Below are 18,165 nucleotides of genomic sequence, written 5' to 3'. Positions count from 1 at the left end.
GAAGATGTTCTTCCTTGTCGCAATACCTTGGGTGCCTTGGCAGGCGAAGGGGTGGAGTTTCTTGGCTTAACTCGACGAGACCCCCTCGAGGATGGACTCCCCGTTGGAAGGAGTCGTCTCTGGGCTGTTGGTGTCGAGAAGAAAGGAACCAAGTAGTGTCAGAAAAGCAGCACTTTCGGCCTTCGCAGTGGTCTCCGTTGGCGCGTCGTTACTCCATCTGTGGATGTCCCATAAAGGTGAAACATGCTGTGAACCTCGGCAAAGCATGGCTGAAGAAGACACCCTTGGTGGCCTTGGATGACTTTAGGTGGTGAGAATCAACCCTGGACCTTCTGCGGGTGGACAGATGTCGTGGCGGGGATGCCCCTTGAAGGATTTTTAGAAAATGTTGAACCTTTGCAGCTCTTGCTGTCAAGCAGAAGTATGCCTGTGTACCCCCCCTCTTCTGTGCGATACTTAGCAACTTGGCTTTCAGCAGCCACAAACACTCCTCTGGACCGTGTGAGACACAGATTAACTTCTTGGCTTCAAGATGTTCAGGCACTCCTCTTCTGGACCCACAAATCCCACTTCTCCGGACGGCAGGCACACATGACTCACTTCCAGGACACTTCGGGTGAAGAGCAGCAATTGTACAATGTTCCCTCGTAGCTCAGGAAGAGATTGCCTATCCAGGTCCTCTCTGGTTCAGTCCTTGAAAATGTGCAGTCGCATACGTCTTCCTTCAGCTGGACTCCAGGATGCAAGCTTAAGATGACTTCCGCTTCTGCTTCAGGTTTCTTATTTCATCTTCTGACAAGGATGCGAGTGTGAAGTCCCCTGTTCTACAAAACACTCCCCATTCACTCAAGCTCAGCCAGCCAATCGCATACAATTATGTGCGTGCGTGCGTGCATGCATGCATGCAGGCAGGCAGGCAGGCAGGCAGGCAGGCAGGCAGGCAGGCAGGCAGGCAGGCAGGCCATTCACCAAACACCCACAACGCAGGATGTGGATTGTGGGCTACTCCCCAGCCTTTCAGTGCACCACACTGCATTCATTCCAGTTTCTGTCATGGCTGGCTCAGACATTGTGTCGCATGACCAAAACCAGGTACCCACAACACAGAATACATATTGACTACTCACTCCATTCAGGTAGGCTCAACCCCAAGTGTGTACCCACAACAAGCAGCCCCTGTGAAGGCTCCAGCCAGTCTGGAAGGAGACCGCATCAGAGCCATATATGGTTCTTCCACCCAACAATTATTCAGGGGAAGGAGATAGAGCCAGGACTTCTCAAGACTGTGAGAAACAAGGGGGTAAGGCAAAGGAAACAAAGAGTTACCATCTTGCCTTTTTGTAGGATTCCATAGATTCCTACCGCAGGACCTGGGTAGTCCAAAGATGTATGATGCCTAGAGCCACTATACATCAACATGTAGTTGCCGCCAGCCAATACCCTGCTCTGGGGCCAACACACTTGTGCCCAAAAACATACAATAGGGGTACACGGTTGTACCCCGACCCAAGGGTGCACTAAGGGTATCCTATGGTTACTGTTCACCAAGAACAAATGAAGAGCTGAACTGCCAGCGGTCCAGAATGGACTCCTGGGCAGAAAATAAGCAGAACACTCAGTTTAAGGAGTCATAGGACAAGGAGGGCCCCATGTCTCCAATGCATTTCTAGCATCATACTTGGAGGCACAGAATATGTGGCGCTGGGCGATTGTTCAATGCATGTTCCTAGTCCCATTTCACTTGGCAGGCGTCCAGAACACCATTGCAGACTCGCTCAGCAGGGAGCTGCATTCCTGTCACAAATGGGCTTCAGCAGGCGCAATTATCTCATCTCCGAGTAGGGTCTCCCTCAAATTGACATCTTTGCGACAGCTACCGCCGCAAAGTGTCATATGTTTGCCAGCAGGTATCCTCAGCCAAGGATTCTGAGGGATGCCTTCTTGTTCCCGCGGGAGGGCCTCCTCCTGTACGCTTTCCCATCAATTCCCCTGTTGCTACGAGTGATCAACACACTTGAACGTTGCCACTGCAAGATGATCCTCATTGCACCCGTGTGGCCCAGGCAGATCTGGTACTCTGGCCTTCTCCAGCTATCGCTGCTTCCAGCCATCATATTGCCTCCACTTAGGGACCTCCTCTATAGAGTAGAAGGGTCAATCCTACACCGTGTCCCAGCATCTGAGCCTCACGACTTGGCTTCTGTAGCACTAGGATTTGGTCACTACTCGCTGCCTTTAGAATACAAGAAGATTCTAGCCAAGGCCAGGGCTCCTTCTACGCTTGCTTGATACAAGCACTAGTGGAAGTGCTTCACATTGTGGTGCCGACAACAGATGGATTTCTCTGCTGCGCCTGACTGTGCTACAGCGTCTCCCTTAGCTGGCCAAGACTGGCCTGGCCAAGCATCTGTCAAGGTACACCTGGCTGCCATATGCTGGTACACCCAGACTCTAGGCAAGCTCTCTCTGTGGTCGCGCAGGCTCATTAAGGAGTTCCTCAAGGGCCTCTTCAGAAAATTTCCTCTGGGGAAGGCTCCTGCCCCGGCGTGGGAGCGTTTCTCTCTGCTGTTCCCCTGCTCGACATCTTCACAAGATTCTACTGTGTTGACAGGGATTACAGAGAGGAGTCCTAGGTCAGCCAAACAGTGCTACACAACCTGTTTGTGTTGAGGCAAGTCTTTTCATGGGGTAAGCGTATTGCTTCTGTGAGCCTTGTCACCTTCTGTGGTTGTGTATATGTACTGCTGTGTAAACTCATGGGTCTTGAATGGATTCACATGTGCACCCTCCCTCCTTTCCCTCTTTGGCTCTTCTTGGTTCATACTGCCACTTGATGTGCGCAACCAAATGTAAAGATGGCCACAATGGGTGGAGCTTAGGAGGACGAGTGTGATTGGCTGGGGCAATTCGACCCAAAGCGACACTGATAGGCTATAGAGGAGACGAGCAGTTTTTGGCTTAAAGCTAAACTGCTTTAATATTACAGCCTGAAGGGGAATATTCATGAGCATGTGTATCCATGCAAGACCCATGCTGTCGAAAAAGAGTTACATGTAAGTAACTTGTTCCTTAAGTATAATGTTATTAGTGCTTTTATGGTCTGTGGACCAAAATAAAGCTTCATCATACTTCTCGTATGGTTACATGAGGTATATTTTGTTGAAAATGTTCCAACTGGTTCCAACATATTGTTGATTGCTCAAATACTGCTAGTTTTGGCCTCTGCAAAAAGAATAATCTGAACACCAGCTATTCACTTTAGTGTCTATAAAAAAGAAATCTATATTTGTAAGTGTATTGCTTTATTATAAAATTAAGTGGAGGAAAGTATTTTTGTCCATGTTTGCATATTTCAACTGTGTGACATTCTTATGGGTGTTCTTTTTCCAAATTAGTATCTGGTAGAGGAGGTTGAAACAGAAGATCTGCGTCCGGGAATTCCTCCTAAGACTGCTCTTGTGGAAGGTATGTTTGTATGCGAATATAAAAAACGCTGAATTATACAGCCCCATGTAATCTACAGCACGCTTAGAGTATCAAAGAACATTTACTCTTATGCCAAACCACACCCTGCATAAGATGTTATGAAAGATTTCATTTTTGCACCTATTCCTCCCTAGATTCCCCATTTTATGTTTTATTTAATTTTTTTAACCCTGTCTGACCTTTTGGAGGGGGGTAAAGCCATTTGCTTTACTTCCCTTGTCTGTTTTTAAATTAAATGTTTTTGTAGTAAATATGTACTTTTACCTAGTTATTCATGCAATTTAAGGTGCATATTTCCTCTTCAGATCATGCAATAATAGTAGTTTCTTCCTTTATCCCTACATGTACTACTCGCCCAAACATATCCATAGAGCTTTGTGGGTGAAGCAAGGGTTTGGCTCCTATGTGTCTGTTTCCTATTCTTTTGTTGGGAATATGTTTACTCTCCATTTTTAGTTTTGGCTATTAGGAGGTGCTGAAAGCGCTACCCATAAAGCCGGAACTATTGTCATTAAAATAAGAGCTTAAACATAAGAGCTTAGAAATAGGGGATTTGAGTGTAGGTTTGTAATGCTTTTCAATGCAGGTGACTTATGAGGATGGATTTATGTGGTTTGATGCCGATTGCTAAGTGAAATATATAGAAATTTCCTCCCATTCCCACCAATTTTCCCTCCAACCATACCTCTTTTTGCACTGTTTGGCTGAATTTCTACTGTGTGGTGAATTTTTCAGCCATGTTTACTTCCAATGGAAGCCGCCATCTGTTAATGTTATTTAAAAGTTATTTGACTTGATTGATGCTTTAAAATATATTTATTGCAGCTTTCAAGTTGTTGCACATTTAACAGTATTTTTTATTAAAAATAAATAAATAAATAAGGTAGTGTAATAGTATGTTTTGGTTTAAAATGGCTCTGAAAATGTACATGTAGTGACTTGTGGGGGATTGTTAGCGTTTTTGTTGTAAGGAGCACCTGATTGGCTGTGCAGTTAGTGATGTGATTGGATGTGCAGTGTGTGTTTCTAGAAAGAAGCCATTTTGCTTCTATATTCCAAACGAAGACGAGTGAGTATGAGGAGGTGATGAGGGCCTCCTGCCTATATGGGTGAGCCCTGATCTACTTCAGCCCATGGACCGTCCCATGCGTCCGGTCCTCCTCCTCACGCCCACGGCGGTGTGTAACAGTTATGACTCTGCATTCCTGGATGTTCGTGTTGTGCTAAAGGGTAAGGCCATTGAAGCAGCTGTGCCGTAGCCAGGTTCTTTTGATTTTGATGCTTTCTTTCCCCTGAGCCAGGTGTACGGTCGCTTGGGTCGAACATTCAAGCACTGCCAGTTTCCCTGGGTCGCTGCTGGGCAGACACATAAGCTGGGCATTTGTCAATTTATTATGCCAACATACATCACCCTTGCTCATTCTTTTGGCACCTTCTTTTCCCCCTCAGTAAGGTGCAGAATGAGACATGTCTTCTTTTGGCATAAAAGGCAGCAGATTTATTTTCACACCTAATAAAACACAGCAAACAATAGTGAAAATAGTTCCGATGGTGCGGCGACTGCTCCGTGTCCCAAACCTGCTTCCACCTTTTCCCAGCAAAGTCCATACCAGGCACAACTCCCCCAACCCTTCGCGTCTGACACCCGCCTGCCCCTGCAGGTGTACCTGGGCTGAGAGAGCACCGATTGTTGAGGGGAGGCGAAGCTGAGCCCTCATTGCTACCACCAGCCGCCCCTGCCGCTTAGGCTCCCAAGAGGTGCTGGTCCGAAAGAGCGAAGACCCTTCTGGCTTTGCAATGGCTCATTCGGAGTCCGTCTCTTGTCACTGATCGCCAAAACACTGCCACGCCAAAGGTGGGGTACCGCCCACCACGGCTCCCTCCTTCACAGTACCAAGAGCTTAGTGCACACATTCCAAAAAGAAAACGTCCCCGCTGCCGACAAATGCACCCCATCCTTCACGTAATATTCCGGGGATTTCAGGTTGATCAAGCCGTGCCTGATGTGGGGAAGCCTCTGCCCCTGCAGAATTTTGCCATTGCGCAATTCTGTTTCCTTTTTGATTTCTCAACAGTTGAGTGACTCTCGGCGCCCCTCCATTCCTACCTCGGAATGATTTCCGACCACACAATCTTGGTCTCACCCAGATGAGCTGAGAAGTCCTGTAAGGAAAACATGATCTCCCTCATAAGGCTCCCTCTCCCCAAACTTCAGTCATTGCCCCGAGGTGTATGATCAAAACATCAGGTTTCTGCTGCTTACCCAGCAATTTGTGCATGTGACCCTGCAGCTGTGCCCATCTCATCCCAGGCACCCCATGCCACCATATCCGGTATTCGCCAGCGGTCAACTCCTCCTGCTCTGCCGTCCAGCTCGTCCCAGCCCTTGACACAAAGGAATGCCCAACTACCCATACGGGCCACCTCCTTCTTTGTGCTGCAGCTACTAGGAAGGAGATGAGAGGGAAGGTTGTTAGTGCTAGATTTTCTCAGGCTGATATACCTCCTGAAACACCCTGATTTCCATCCACCTATTTGCTTGACAGCTTCAGCACTCGGGCCTATCCCTGCTGCTGAGGTGGCTGCCCCTATCCTAAAGGAATGAGTCCCGAATACTCCCTCTGTAAATCCCATTTTGACCAGTGCCATGTCCATGAACCTCTTGAATTGGAAACGGGTCAAAGGAGACCCTTCATCTGCTGGAGATAAGCCGCAACACACCCCACTGGGCACACCGAGCTGCCTTGTGCGCTGCCGGGTGTAATAATCCTGCCTTTCCCCTTCTGATCTGTCTTGGATTTCCTAAGGAAGATGCTCAACCGCCTTCCAAGTGCACGTCGCCCATCCTCAGGAACCCAGCACCCTTGCCGTCCTTATTCTCCGGTACCAACTCACTCACTCTGAAAGTCCCAAAGAAAGCTAATATGAAGGCCGCCGCAAACAAGACCCTCTCTGACTCATTCTGGCAAACTCCTCCTAGGCCTTAAATCATACTGTGTAGTATCACCACATCAATGGGCCGCCTTTCATCTGGCTTCCTCTCAGCCTGCTTGGCCCAACCTTTCATTGCCATCACTATGTAGTGCTCTTTCATAGGATCTGACCTGCCCCCCAACTTGTAGTGTGCTATTGCCGCCAAGTGATATGCCATCCAAGATCTGGTCCTCCCAGACCACCAACACCATCCCACAAAAGCCTGTACCGGCAATTCCCTCTGTGTCTCTGGCAACACCTCTCTGAAAGGCCAAGAACTGCACCCAGCACCCTTTGTATCTCCTTCCTGTGCCAGGTGCTAGAGCGGTATAGAGCAGAGAACTCAGATGCCCCAATCATGCCCCACCACTGCCCCTTGAAAGGGGTCATCGTCATGCTTGCTTCCGGACAGCTCCCCCAAAACTTCGCCCACTGCAAACGAGAGAGTGTCGGCATCTATGTTTTTACCCCTGGAATATGACGTGCCCTCACCTCAGTCTTCAGCCTCAGCATGCTCCTTGTGCCTTCACAGAGTTCGTAGGGTGCTAAGGCTGCAAGCACCTTTCTTTTGTCAGTGGCAGAGCCTTTGATGTGCGTGGTGGAGCATTTCGAGCTTAGGGAGTTCGCGGTGCACCAGTTGCCTTGCAGGCAAAATTTTGTTTCTTGGAGAAATGGGACTAGTCTTCGTTCAGCTCGTATGTGTGCTGACTGATGTCCGCCTTCTTGTCTTACCTGCTGCAGTCTTATTTCTGCTTGCCTGGGTTCTAAAATATAGCTTCTCCAGCATGGGGTCTGGCATGGATTCACATGCTCATGAATATTCCCCGTCGTCAGGCTGGGAATCCTCGGTAAAGAAAAAACCAGTATGTTTCGTTTCTGATCTGTCTTTCGTAGTAGTAACCAATCACTGATCTCTGCGTCATACTGACCACAGCCAATGACTGCCCTCTACCTAAGCCCCGCCTCTGGCAGCCATCTTCAGATTTTTACCGCACGTTCATGTGTTGGGATCCTCGTGCTATTGCTCTCGAGCGTTAGTGCTATTTTTTCACGTTTCTTCTCAAAAAAAGAGCCTCAAGCTCCACCGACTCTCCATCCGATCAACGGGGACCCGTGTCGGATTCGTCTACGCCCCTCAAGGGTGAAGATTCGTCGAGCTACGCTTTTGGAGGACTCCAGAAGTTTCTCAGGCCCATCTCGGTCATGGCCCAGGAGAAGGGAAGCTCGACGCCCGGAAAGCTGTTCAGGATCTGCCCTGGATGCCAGCTGCAGAATGTCTTTAAGGAAGACGAACACTCTTTTTGTCTTTACTGCCTACATGAGGACAAGACGCACGTGGAGAAGGACTGTGCGTTTTGCGGCAACATGTCGGAGCGGACCATGAATGACCGCCATCAACGTCTCGCCAACTGGCTGGAAGGGAAGAGTCCGTCCGGCGAGAAGAAGAGGAAGAAATCCGAGCGGTCTTCTAAGACCTTTGAGGACGCCCCGGCGACGGGGGTCCAACATAAGGCCAAGCACCGCGAGTCCGCTGGCACCGGGAGCGCCGAACGGTCGGGCTCTACCGGCGCCAGGCAGGGCGCACCCTCCCCGGCACCATCGACCACGAGCCAACGCTCTGGGTCAGGTAAGAGGAAGGCCGAGCACCCGGCGAAGCTCCTGGAGAGGCCCTGGTCGAGCTCGAAGGCGGAGGGGGAGCGAGGCAGTGTCCCCCCCCTCAAGGAGAAGGCGGTGAGCGCACCAAGGGTGGTGAAAGCCTTAATCCATCCGGCCAAGGCCTCTATCGAGACAGTCGCGGCGGCCCTGGCTCAGCCTGTGGAGGCTACACCAGTGGTGGCGACCTCGGGGCTCAGAGTCTCCCTGCCACCGCAGAGGCAGTCCTCTTTTATGCCCATCGACAGGACCCCCGTGAAAAAGGGGGGGCAGGAGGTCGTCGTGGATCCGGCCTCAACCTCTGAGGAAGAGCTGATCGAGGTCTTATGCCACGGCGTTGGCGTGGAAGAAGACCAGCCCGTCGGGAGGGATCCCGACGCAGGAGACGACGACATCGTCGAGGGTACCGATGGGGCCCCTGACCGCCCGTCGGATTCCCCTCTGCCAGTGCCGCAAGACAACTCGGCCTCCATTTTGTTGGCTATACAGTCCTTATGCTCAGAGATAAGGACGAGACTGCCGTTACCAGTGGAGGAACCACTCCCGTCGGGGGACCCGGAACCAGGCCCTTCGGGCAGCCCCCCTCCTAAGAAAAGAAGGATTCACCCTCCACCTCCTTTTCAGCCGTCGTGCCCCGTTCAGCCCTCCTCCCCGTCCACCACTCGAGGGGATGATACGGGGACTGACACGGCCGCGACGGGTACGGACGACGAGGTGTACGACGAGGATCTGCCGTCATCTCCTCCCACCCGGGCTTCCCCGCCCGACGAGATTGGATCTTTTCACTCCATGATCGCCAGGGCATCCGAGCTCTTCCAGCTCTGCCCTGAGGAGAAGAAGGAAGGTTTCCTTTATCAGCGGTGCGAGGCCAAGAGGAAGACGGTCCTCGCGGTACCTCTACTGGACGATATTTGGGATGAGGGCCTCGCCCTCCTCAAGAACCCATCCACGACACCGGCTAGAAGAGACCGGTACGAGAAGAAGTACCGGGTCCCGAACGCGGCCCCCTTGTGCCTCCGGGCACAGCCTACCCCCGACTCTGTCGTCTCCGCGGCGGCCAGGAAGAAAGCGGGGGGAGGTGCGGCCTCCACGTCGACTTCCCCGCCGGACGGCGAGGGAAAGAAATTGGACACGATGGGGCGCAGGGTCATCTCGTCTGCAGCGACGACGATTAAGGCGGCTAACGCCTTGGCTATCGTAGCCCGGTACGACAGGGAGCTGTGGTACAAGCTGGCTCCCCTGCTGGACTTCCTACCGGACGACAAGAGGGCGGATGCCCTGGAGATCTTGCAGGAAGGTGAGATGGCGTCGGACCACGCCATCACTATTGCGACGGACATTGCCGACACTGGATTTCGCCAGTTGGGCAACGGCGTGTGCCTTAGGCGGCGTGGATGGCTCAAGGCTACTGACTTCCGTCAAGACGTACAGACCAGAGTCCTGGACATGCCGTTCGATGGGAACAACCTGTTTGGGAAAACAGTGGACGATTCCCTTCAAGCCATTAAAGCGGACACGGAGACGGCCCGGGCTCTCGGGGTTCTCCAGCAACGGCGGCCGCCCTTTCGGAGCGGCGGAGGCAAGGGCGCCTCCCAAAGGTTCCGGCGGCGGATTTTCCACCTACCGTCAAGCGGCCCTTTGTCGTCTCAGGAAGCTTACAGGGGACGAGGCAAGTCAGGCGGACCCCGCCGTCGTCGCCAAGGAGGTCAAGGCGGCAAAGCCTCGTCTAAGCAGGATTGAACCGGCCGTGGGGTCGGGCCCCCACCGAAGCACCCCGGTGGGAGGCCGGCTGGCGAGCTTCGTCAGCGTGTGGGAGTCCATCTCCACCGACCGTTGGGTGCTGGACGCCCTAGCCCAGGGCCACGCACTCGAGTTTCAAAGAAGGTGCCCGCGCGTCCCCCCTGTGGCCAGGAAAGAGCTTCACGTCCCTCAGCTTCTCCGGGAGGTAAAGGCGATGCTCAGGAAGGGCGCCATCGAACTCGTCCCAAAGAGGCTTCGGGGCTCTGGAGTTTACTCAAGATACTTCCTCGTGAAGAAGAAGACGGGAGGTTGGCGCCCCATCCTAGACCTACGACGGCTGAACAAGTTCATCAAGGCACAGAAGTTCCGGATGGTCACCCTCCAGCATGTCCTGGGTCAGCTGGAGGAGGGCGACTTCCTGTCGTCGTTGGATTTGGAGGATGCCTACTTCCATATTCCCATCCTAAAGGGGCACCGAACATTTCTCAGGTTTGTGGTCCAAGGGCGTCACTATCAGTTCAGAGCCCTTCCCTTCGGTCTACGGTCGGCACCCAGGGTATTCACCAAGTGCCTTGCACCAGTGGCGGCGCAGCTGCGCCGAGAGGGGATCCACGTCTACCCCTACCTGGACGACTGGCTCATCCGAGCCGAGACGAGGGAGCTCGCCGTGGAGCACACGGCAAGGACCGTCCAACTTCTCACGGACCTGGGATTCTCCGTGAACTACGCCAAGTCCCACCTGGTACCCGCGCAAGACGCACTGTTTCTGGGAGCGAAGCTCGACACAGTGTCCCTTCTGGCCTCCCCGTCGGAGGAAAGGACCAGGGCCATCCTGGGCAAGGTACAGCGGATGTTGGTTGCCGTCGCGGCCAAGGTGAGGTCCATCAAGTCCCTCCTCGGAATGATGTCTTCTTGCATCTACCTCATTCCCATGTGCAGGCTCCGGATGCGCCCGTTGCAGGAGTTCCTGGACGCGCGCTGGATCCAAACGACGGGCAGCTTCGAGGAGAGGATCACACTCGACGAGAGTTTCCGACGAGCGATCCGGTGGTGGGGCACCCGCACGCATCTGACGGCGGGCATGGACTTCCAGACCCCAGGCCACCAGGAGACAGTGACCACGGATGCCTCCCTGGAAGGGTGGGGAGCGCACACCGAAAATCTGCACGCGAGAGGCCTTTGGCTCCCAACGGAGAAGTCCCTCCATATCAACGTCCTGGAGCTCCGTGCAGTGTTTTGGGCCCTCAGGTCCTTCCTTCCGTCCCTCAAGGGCAAGGTGGTGAGGATCTTCACCGACAACACCACCACCATGTTTTACATCAGGTAACAGGGCGGAACCAGGTCCCCAGCACTGTCCAAGGAGGCGCAGGACCTGTGGCATTGGGCCGTCGCCCAAAGGATGTTTCTGGTGCCGTTTCATCTGGCAGGGATAAAAAACACCATCGCCGACTCACTCAGCAGGGAGCTGCGCTCGTGCCACGAGTGGGAACTACGGCAGGATCTAGTGGATCGCCTCTTCCGACGGTGGGGCACACCCCAGATCGACCTGTTCGCGACGGCGACGAACTCCATGTGCCGGAGGTTCGCCAGCAGGTTTCCCCAGCCGAGGAGCATGGGCGATGCTTTCTCGTTCCCCTGGGAGGGCCTGTTCCTATACGCGTTCCCTCCATTGCCACTACTGATCCGGCTCATCAACCAGCTCAAGAGGTCACGGTGCAGGATGATCCTCGTCGCACCTGCGTGGCCGAGGCAGATATGGTTCCCGGACCTTCTGGACTTGTCAGCGTCCCCGTCAATCAAGCTGCCAGTGGACGCGGATCTGCTCTCCAGCCTGGCTCCTGCAGCGCTAGAGTTTGGAGGATACGACATACCGGCTGACTGCAGAGAGGTTCTTGCAAAGGCCAGGGCGTCCTCGACTCTTAAATGCTACAGACACAAATGGAAGAGGTTCTCTGTCTGGTGCCACGCACAGAAGATTAACCCTCTAAGGATTACGGCTCCCCAAGTACTGCCGTACCTGTTGACGCTGGCCAAAGCTGGACTGGCACACGCATCCATCAAGATTCATCTTGCTGCGATCTCCCGATACACCAGAACCACGGGGCGGACGTCCTTGTGGTCTCATCGTCTGGTGAAAGAGTTCATGAAGGGACTGTTCAGATCGTTCCCGCCGGTGAAGGCTCCGGCCCCGGCGTGGGAGCTCAACGTGGTGCTGACCAAGCTCATGGGACCTCCGTTCGAGCCCCTGCACTCGGCCCCGTTGAAGTTCCTGTCGTGGAAAACAGCGTTTCTTGTGGCCATCACCTCCGCACGATGGGTGGGAGAGATCCAGGCCCTTTCCTGCAAGGCCCCGTACTTGACTTTTCACGACACGAGGGTGGTGCTCAGGACGCACCCCTCCTTCATGCCCAAGGTGCCGTCGGACTTCCATCTCAACGAACCCTTGGTGTTGCCTGTGTTTTCCCTTCGTCGCCGGCTGAGAGGACTTTGCACTCGCTGGATGTGGCTAGAGCGCTGAAGTTCTACGTGGACCGCACGAAGTGTTTTCGGAAGACGTCACAACTCTTTGTGAACTTTGGACCTGTCAATCAGGGGAAGGCTCTCTCGAAGGCTTCCATTTCCAGATGGCTCTCCGGCTGTATCATGTACTGTCACCGGTTGGCAAACCGACCGCTGCCTGGCCGTCCGAGAGCACATTCCACCAGAGCGATCGCAGCTACCACGGCGTTCCTATCTGGTGTGCCCCTGCTGGACATTTGCAGGGCTGCTACGTGGAGGTCGACGCACACCTTCACGAAATTCTACTGCGTCGATCGGGATTCCAGGGAGGAGTCCAGGGTCGGCCAAGCAGTGCTGCGCAACCTGTTCGCCTGAGGTGAGCCTGGTGAGGAGGTAAGATTGCTTAATGTTGGGTTTGATGTGATGCTTAATGTTGAGCCTTTGCCACCTCCCGTGGTTGTGCATGTGGGTACTGCTATGTATTCTTTATTCATGAGCATGTGAATCCATGCCAGACCCCATGCTGGAGAAGGAACAAGTTACTTACCTGTAACTGTTGTTCTCCAGCATGGGTCTGGCATGGATTCACATGCGAACCCTCCCGCCTACCCCTCTGCGGCTCTTCACTTGGTCATACTGCCACTTCACGTGCTTCCAAATCTGAAGATGGCTGCCAGAGGCGGGGCTTAGGTAGAGGGCAGTAATTGGCTGTGGTCAGTATGACGCAGAGATCAGTGATTGGTTACTACTACGAAAGACAGATCAGAAACAAAACTGATACTGGTTTTTTCTTTACCGAGGATTCCCAGCCTGACGACGGGGAATATTCATGAGCATGTGAATCCATGCTAGACCCATGCTGGAGAACAACAGTTACAGGTAAGTAACTTGTTCCATCCTGAATTTTAAGATGATGCTGCTGCGATGATTCCAGCCTTTCCTCAAACATTGCAACAGTTTGTGAATGGCTCGCCAATACTCTGGATCCGGCTGCACATGCCAGTGTTACGTATTATTTCGAGCTCTTGGCAGCATTATAGTTTTCCCAAGGAAAGCCCAGTCACACGTCTCGGCTATCTTTGTGAAGGGGGCCTTACTTGCTTGTAAAACACATATGTAGGTGGGTGTGGGATTAATAACCCTTTCCTGTATGTGAAACGCGGAACGGTTGCGATGGATTTATTAGTAAACACGTTACCTCTTTTGAAAACAAAATCGCTTTTAAAGCGAAACATCTGACAGTAGCATTACCAGCTGACTTCTAAGGCAGCACTTTACCGGCCTGGCATTTCATCCTAATGTATTCTGGGAATTGTGGTTTGCGTCGGCTTCAGTCACACCAATTGGGTTAAAGTAGCCGATTACAATGATTTGTATAAAGAATGGCGATTTCGAAGAAGTGACTTGGTGGCATGGAGTCCCTTAACTAACATTATGCAGAGAAGAAGTGTTGGATAGGTTGTGGAAATATGAAATTATACAAGGGTGTCACGGCCACCTGTGAACGTTCAAAATGCATAAGGCGTGATTGTTCTCCAGATCGAATGCTCTGGAAGCATCGGCATCAGAAAATCACAGTGCTACTCCCAACCCGCTTCTGTTCTGCAAGGTGTTTTGGAAGGATGAAGGCACTTTAGCATGAACACCAAGCTCTTCAGCTGGAACCAAAGAGAGGGACCACAAACTTGTTACGTAGCATTCGCTCACCGTAAGAATTCTCCCATGTCACGCTAATTGCTGGATTGAAAGTGTCGACGAAAGCGCCACAAAATGGAGGAGGCACCCACGACCCTGGCAGTGTCCCTCCCTCTTGGCCTCCACCTCTCTGGAAAAGGGGGAGGTGCCATGCCCAGCGCAGCAAAACACATGCAAAGCCCGCGAATGAGAAAACGTGCCAAATCCAAAAAAAAACCCGCAAAGGGCGGACAAAAGAAAGGGGAGGGGTCTCACCCTTTATAATCGGGCTGGAGCTGCAGGGAAACCAGCATCCAGCCTCTGCGAAGGACACCCGCCCAGGTGTCGCGGAAGGAGCATTTTGTTTTCCCACGCACCAACCCTACGGACAGGACAAACCCTACGGACAGGACAAGCAGAAACACCTGGTCGTTGACGTCGCAGGACGGCAAGGCGGTGTGGCGGTGTTTGGCCGGACAAACACATGAGACAGACTCCGGATGAGCCAGGAGAAAGCAAGAAGGGTCTTCGCTCTTCTCAGACCCAGCACCCCTTGGGAGTCTAAGCGGCAGCGGCGTCTGGGAGGAACACCTAGGGCTCAGCTTCCCCCAAGGAAACGGCACTCTCCCCGCCCAGGAGCGCCTGCAGGAGCAGGACAGGCTCGGACGCCAAGGTTGGGAGAGTTGGGCATATTCTGGACACTTGGGGAAGGAAAGGGGGGGAAGCAGTTTATTTTGGACATGGAGCAGTTGCCGCATCTTAGGAGTAATTTTCCACAAATGTGTGCAGTGTGATTTTGGTTTTGGTGTTATTGTGGAATGAAAAACTGCGGCCTTTTATGCCAAAAAACAAACAGGTCTCATTCTACACTTTCTGGGGGAAAGGGGAATGAGCTATGGATACATTGGATACGAATGGACGGATGCCAGGGTTATGTGCAACGCGGAGAGGAGATGCCCTCCCAGCCAATCGCGTGACGGCTCTGATATTATAAATCAGACTTTGATGGCCTGGATTAGGGAAGACATACATGACCGGAGTCACACTTCCCAGGCAGACCTTGGGCACACTGGAACTGGAGAGGGTTGGTTCTTCTGAACACGGGAGCAAACATTGGCTCTGGGCTGGTAAATCCTGTAATGAAATAGAAACGGGACAGATACCAAATAATGACTCCTTGTCATCAGGATTCCGGTTTTCATATTTCTAGGTTTGCGTTCACTTGGTTGACCCAAAACTACAACTCCCAGAATGCATTTTTGTTTAATCAGAGCGCAGGACTGAAAGAGATATGATCTTTGAGACACCAATATTCACCATGACAGGTGTGGGCAGCACATCCAGTGACCTTTGCCCTTTTGTGCCCCTTCGGTTTTTAACACAGATTACATTTTAGTTGCAACTTCCAGCAATCTTTCAAAGGCATGACCACCCAGTCTCCGGAGAGCTGCTTGGTACAACGTGAAAGACCCTGTTGAAGCGAGTCTTCGGTTGAGTGATTGGATGGCCTGCTTGGGGCTCTTCTGCTCTGGATGAATGACAGAAGTGCTGCAAGCCCAGGGCGAATAGCTGCACCAGTAAAGCGTTGACCTCTGAGACGATGACAATCCTGTCCTCAGGGCCGATTTAAAGTGGCATCCTTCCATGCAAGTACAGGACATTTATGTGGTGTAACTTGACAATGACTACTCCTCTTTCGACAATGGCTCGGAAACAATGTCAGAACGAGGAATAAGAAGCAGGAGCAATAGCCAGAGATAGAGGGGCCCCTCCAAACGTAGTCACATACACAATGCTATTTCAACTTTTGAAGTTATCCAGAACGACAGCACCCGTGATGCAACAGTTTGCCAAATTAAAACTCAACACTAGGCACATGGTGCTCCAGAGACCTGGAGTTATTTGGTCACTGCATTGGTAGATGTAATAGGTTAGCTTAAGCATGGTGAACACATCTTATGTTTTGCCCAGAATCGCCATTCTGTAGTCTGGTTCTGACAGCTTTTGCCAGCCATTGCTATCACATTGGCCAGACCCTGCCATCATTAGTCGTGTACTGTCATGCGTCCAGGTACTTACACCATAACCAGCAGTTGCCTTAATATGCTCTGGTACTCGCAATGCATGGAAGTTACTGCTTTGATGCAACAGGTTTTCCCATTGTATGTGCAGGTACTCTAATCGTTGCCAGGTCTTACCCTCATTGAGAAGGCACTTACATATTTACTAGGTCTGACCTACAATGCCCAGGTGCTTCCACATTATGTGCAATTTTGCCATTAAAGTGCCAGGGCACCCATCTCGGGCATTGCATGATGATAGAAATTGCTCTTATTTTATAATTTGCCAGGTATTGCTTTGTATCCTTGGATACTGATGGGGAATGCCAAGCATTTTGAGGGCGCGTACCAGGATTGCCTTTTTATGTTCAACTATTTGAACCTATTATTGTCACTATTTGCCCTATTATTGTCACTATTTTCTATTGTATGCCCATGTTTTCAAACTATACTCTGTATATTGCTGTCACGTGTCCAGTATTGCCATCAAATACCAGGCACTCACACCATTGGCAGAAATTGCCATTAAATTGCAGAATACTGAAACCATTATCATGTTTTGCCATCAAAAGTTCAGTTACTCCAGCCATTGCCATATATCATGATCAGAAGCCTGAGTGCTCACACTGCTGCCAGGTGAAACAATCAAAAGCCCAGTTACAAACTCAATTGGCATACATTGCTACTAAATGAACAGCCGCTCCCACTATTGCCAGATATTGTTGCCAAAGGCCTAGATAGTCACAACATTGGCATGTAGCAATTTAAAAAGTCCAGTTATTAGAACCATCGCGAATTATTGTCATCAACTGCCCACGTATTTGCACCACTACTAGTTGCCATTAAACGATCTGGTACACACACCGTTGCCAAACATTGCTGTTAAGGTTACGCTCTTTCAACCTGCTTTAATGTATAGCTTAAACCACTGAATGGCCCCTGCTTTGCAGAACACGCTCAGTTGTACTTTAAACTGTCCAATAATAATACTTCAGAAAATCACAAACGTACCTCCACTTTAAGTAGAATAAAAAAATGTGTGGGTCTTAATTGGCAGTGCCTAAATAGCACACAGAGTTGGAGCTTTCAATCATCTGCACACCAGCCAAAGCATATAACCAACCACTATCTTTGTAATCGATTTAATTTACTTCCCCATTTTGCCAAAGGAAAAAGCACTGGGGGTCTTCAACGTTCTTATCTGTAGAATACATCAAAAGTGGAACAAGGTCCTGCGTGGGTGGCTTTTGAAAAACGAGTATCACAAGCATTATGGCGCTTTATTAGTTTTTGCTTTAGCAAACGGTCTTTCTGCAGAGTCTGCACTTTCTTCTCTTAACTAAGTGTGCCTTCAGACACTTGATCTATAAGCAATATGTGTCTCATTGCATCTGTCGCTTGCAATGAATTTCTGCTAAAACTTGCATTGGCGAAGCCAACGGTGTTGGCATTAGATGGTCATTTTCCAGGTACTATGATATGTGAACATATTAACACAGTTTCCGAGGTGTTCACATCTTATGGCCAGGTAGTATCATTGGAGCAGTGCCTGAGAAGTGATGATCCCATGTCTACAAAAAAATCCCAAACTGTTTGTTAGGGAGAATTCTCATTTATGGCTAATTTCCCTTACCTAGTGAGTCCCTCAGCAGCTTTGCTGGATTTCTGGGGTTTATTTTTTCCACCTGGTAAGGGTGTGAACCTTTTTCCCACTCTTACATGTGTTTTGCCATATGTATTTCTACTTGTTTGTGTGATCTTGGGCTCTGGAGCCACACCACTCCATGAGCCCAACTTTGAGTGTGTGTGTTAGACAGCACCTTCAGTGCAGTGACACAGGGTTATCTCTAAGACTTCCCACTGACTCCATTTCTCTGGGGCTGACTACTGTCCCCCAGAAACAGGTAAAGTTGCCATTTACTTTATGTAGTCATTTAACCTACAGACCCAGTACACCCCATCTTACATGGAGTATTGGAAAGGGTTAACTCTGATCCCTTTTTGTCTTTACCTCCTGGAGCCTTGTTTCACTCCCTTAACACTAAAACTTGGCTGGTGGCAGTGTTATCTACCCTAACTT

The 18,165-nt window shown here is 51.2% G+C and overlaps 1 protein-coding gene across 5 annotated transcripts in view; it reads left to right on the top strand.

Annotated features, from left to right (window-relative positions):
- Positions 1 to 18,165, top strand: part of PCM1 (pericentriolar material 1) — a 2,166,942-nt gene that overhangs the window by 1,878,283 nt on the left and 270,494 nt on the right. For all 5 annotated transcript variants that reach the window (XM_069631563.1, XM_069631561.1, XM_069631564.1 and 2 more), the window contains one exon: positions 3,396 to 3,465. In XM_069631563.1, coding sequence (XP_069487664.1) covers positions 3,396 to 3,465 — 70 coding nt within the window. The remainder of the gene's footprint in view (positions 1 to 3,395; positions 3,466 to 18,165) is intronic.

The sequence above is a fragment of the Ambystoma mexicanum genome, chromosome 6q (genome assembly GCF_040938575.1).
Source record: "Ambystoma mexicanum isolate Mex_15411 chromosome 6q, UKY_AmexF1_1, whole genome shotgun sequence".
NCBI classification, from domain to species: domain Eukaryota; kingdom Metazoa; phylum Chordata; class Amphibia; order Caudata; family Ambystomatidae; genus Ambystoma; species Ambystoma mexicanum.
The sequence above is the reverse complement of the archived record's forward strand: the minus strand, read 5'-3'. Positions and strand labels throughout refer to the sequence as shown.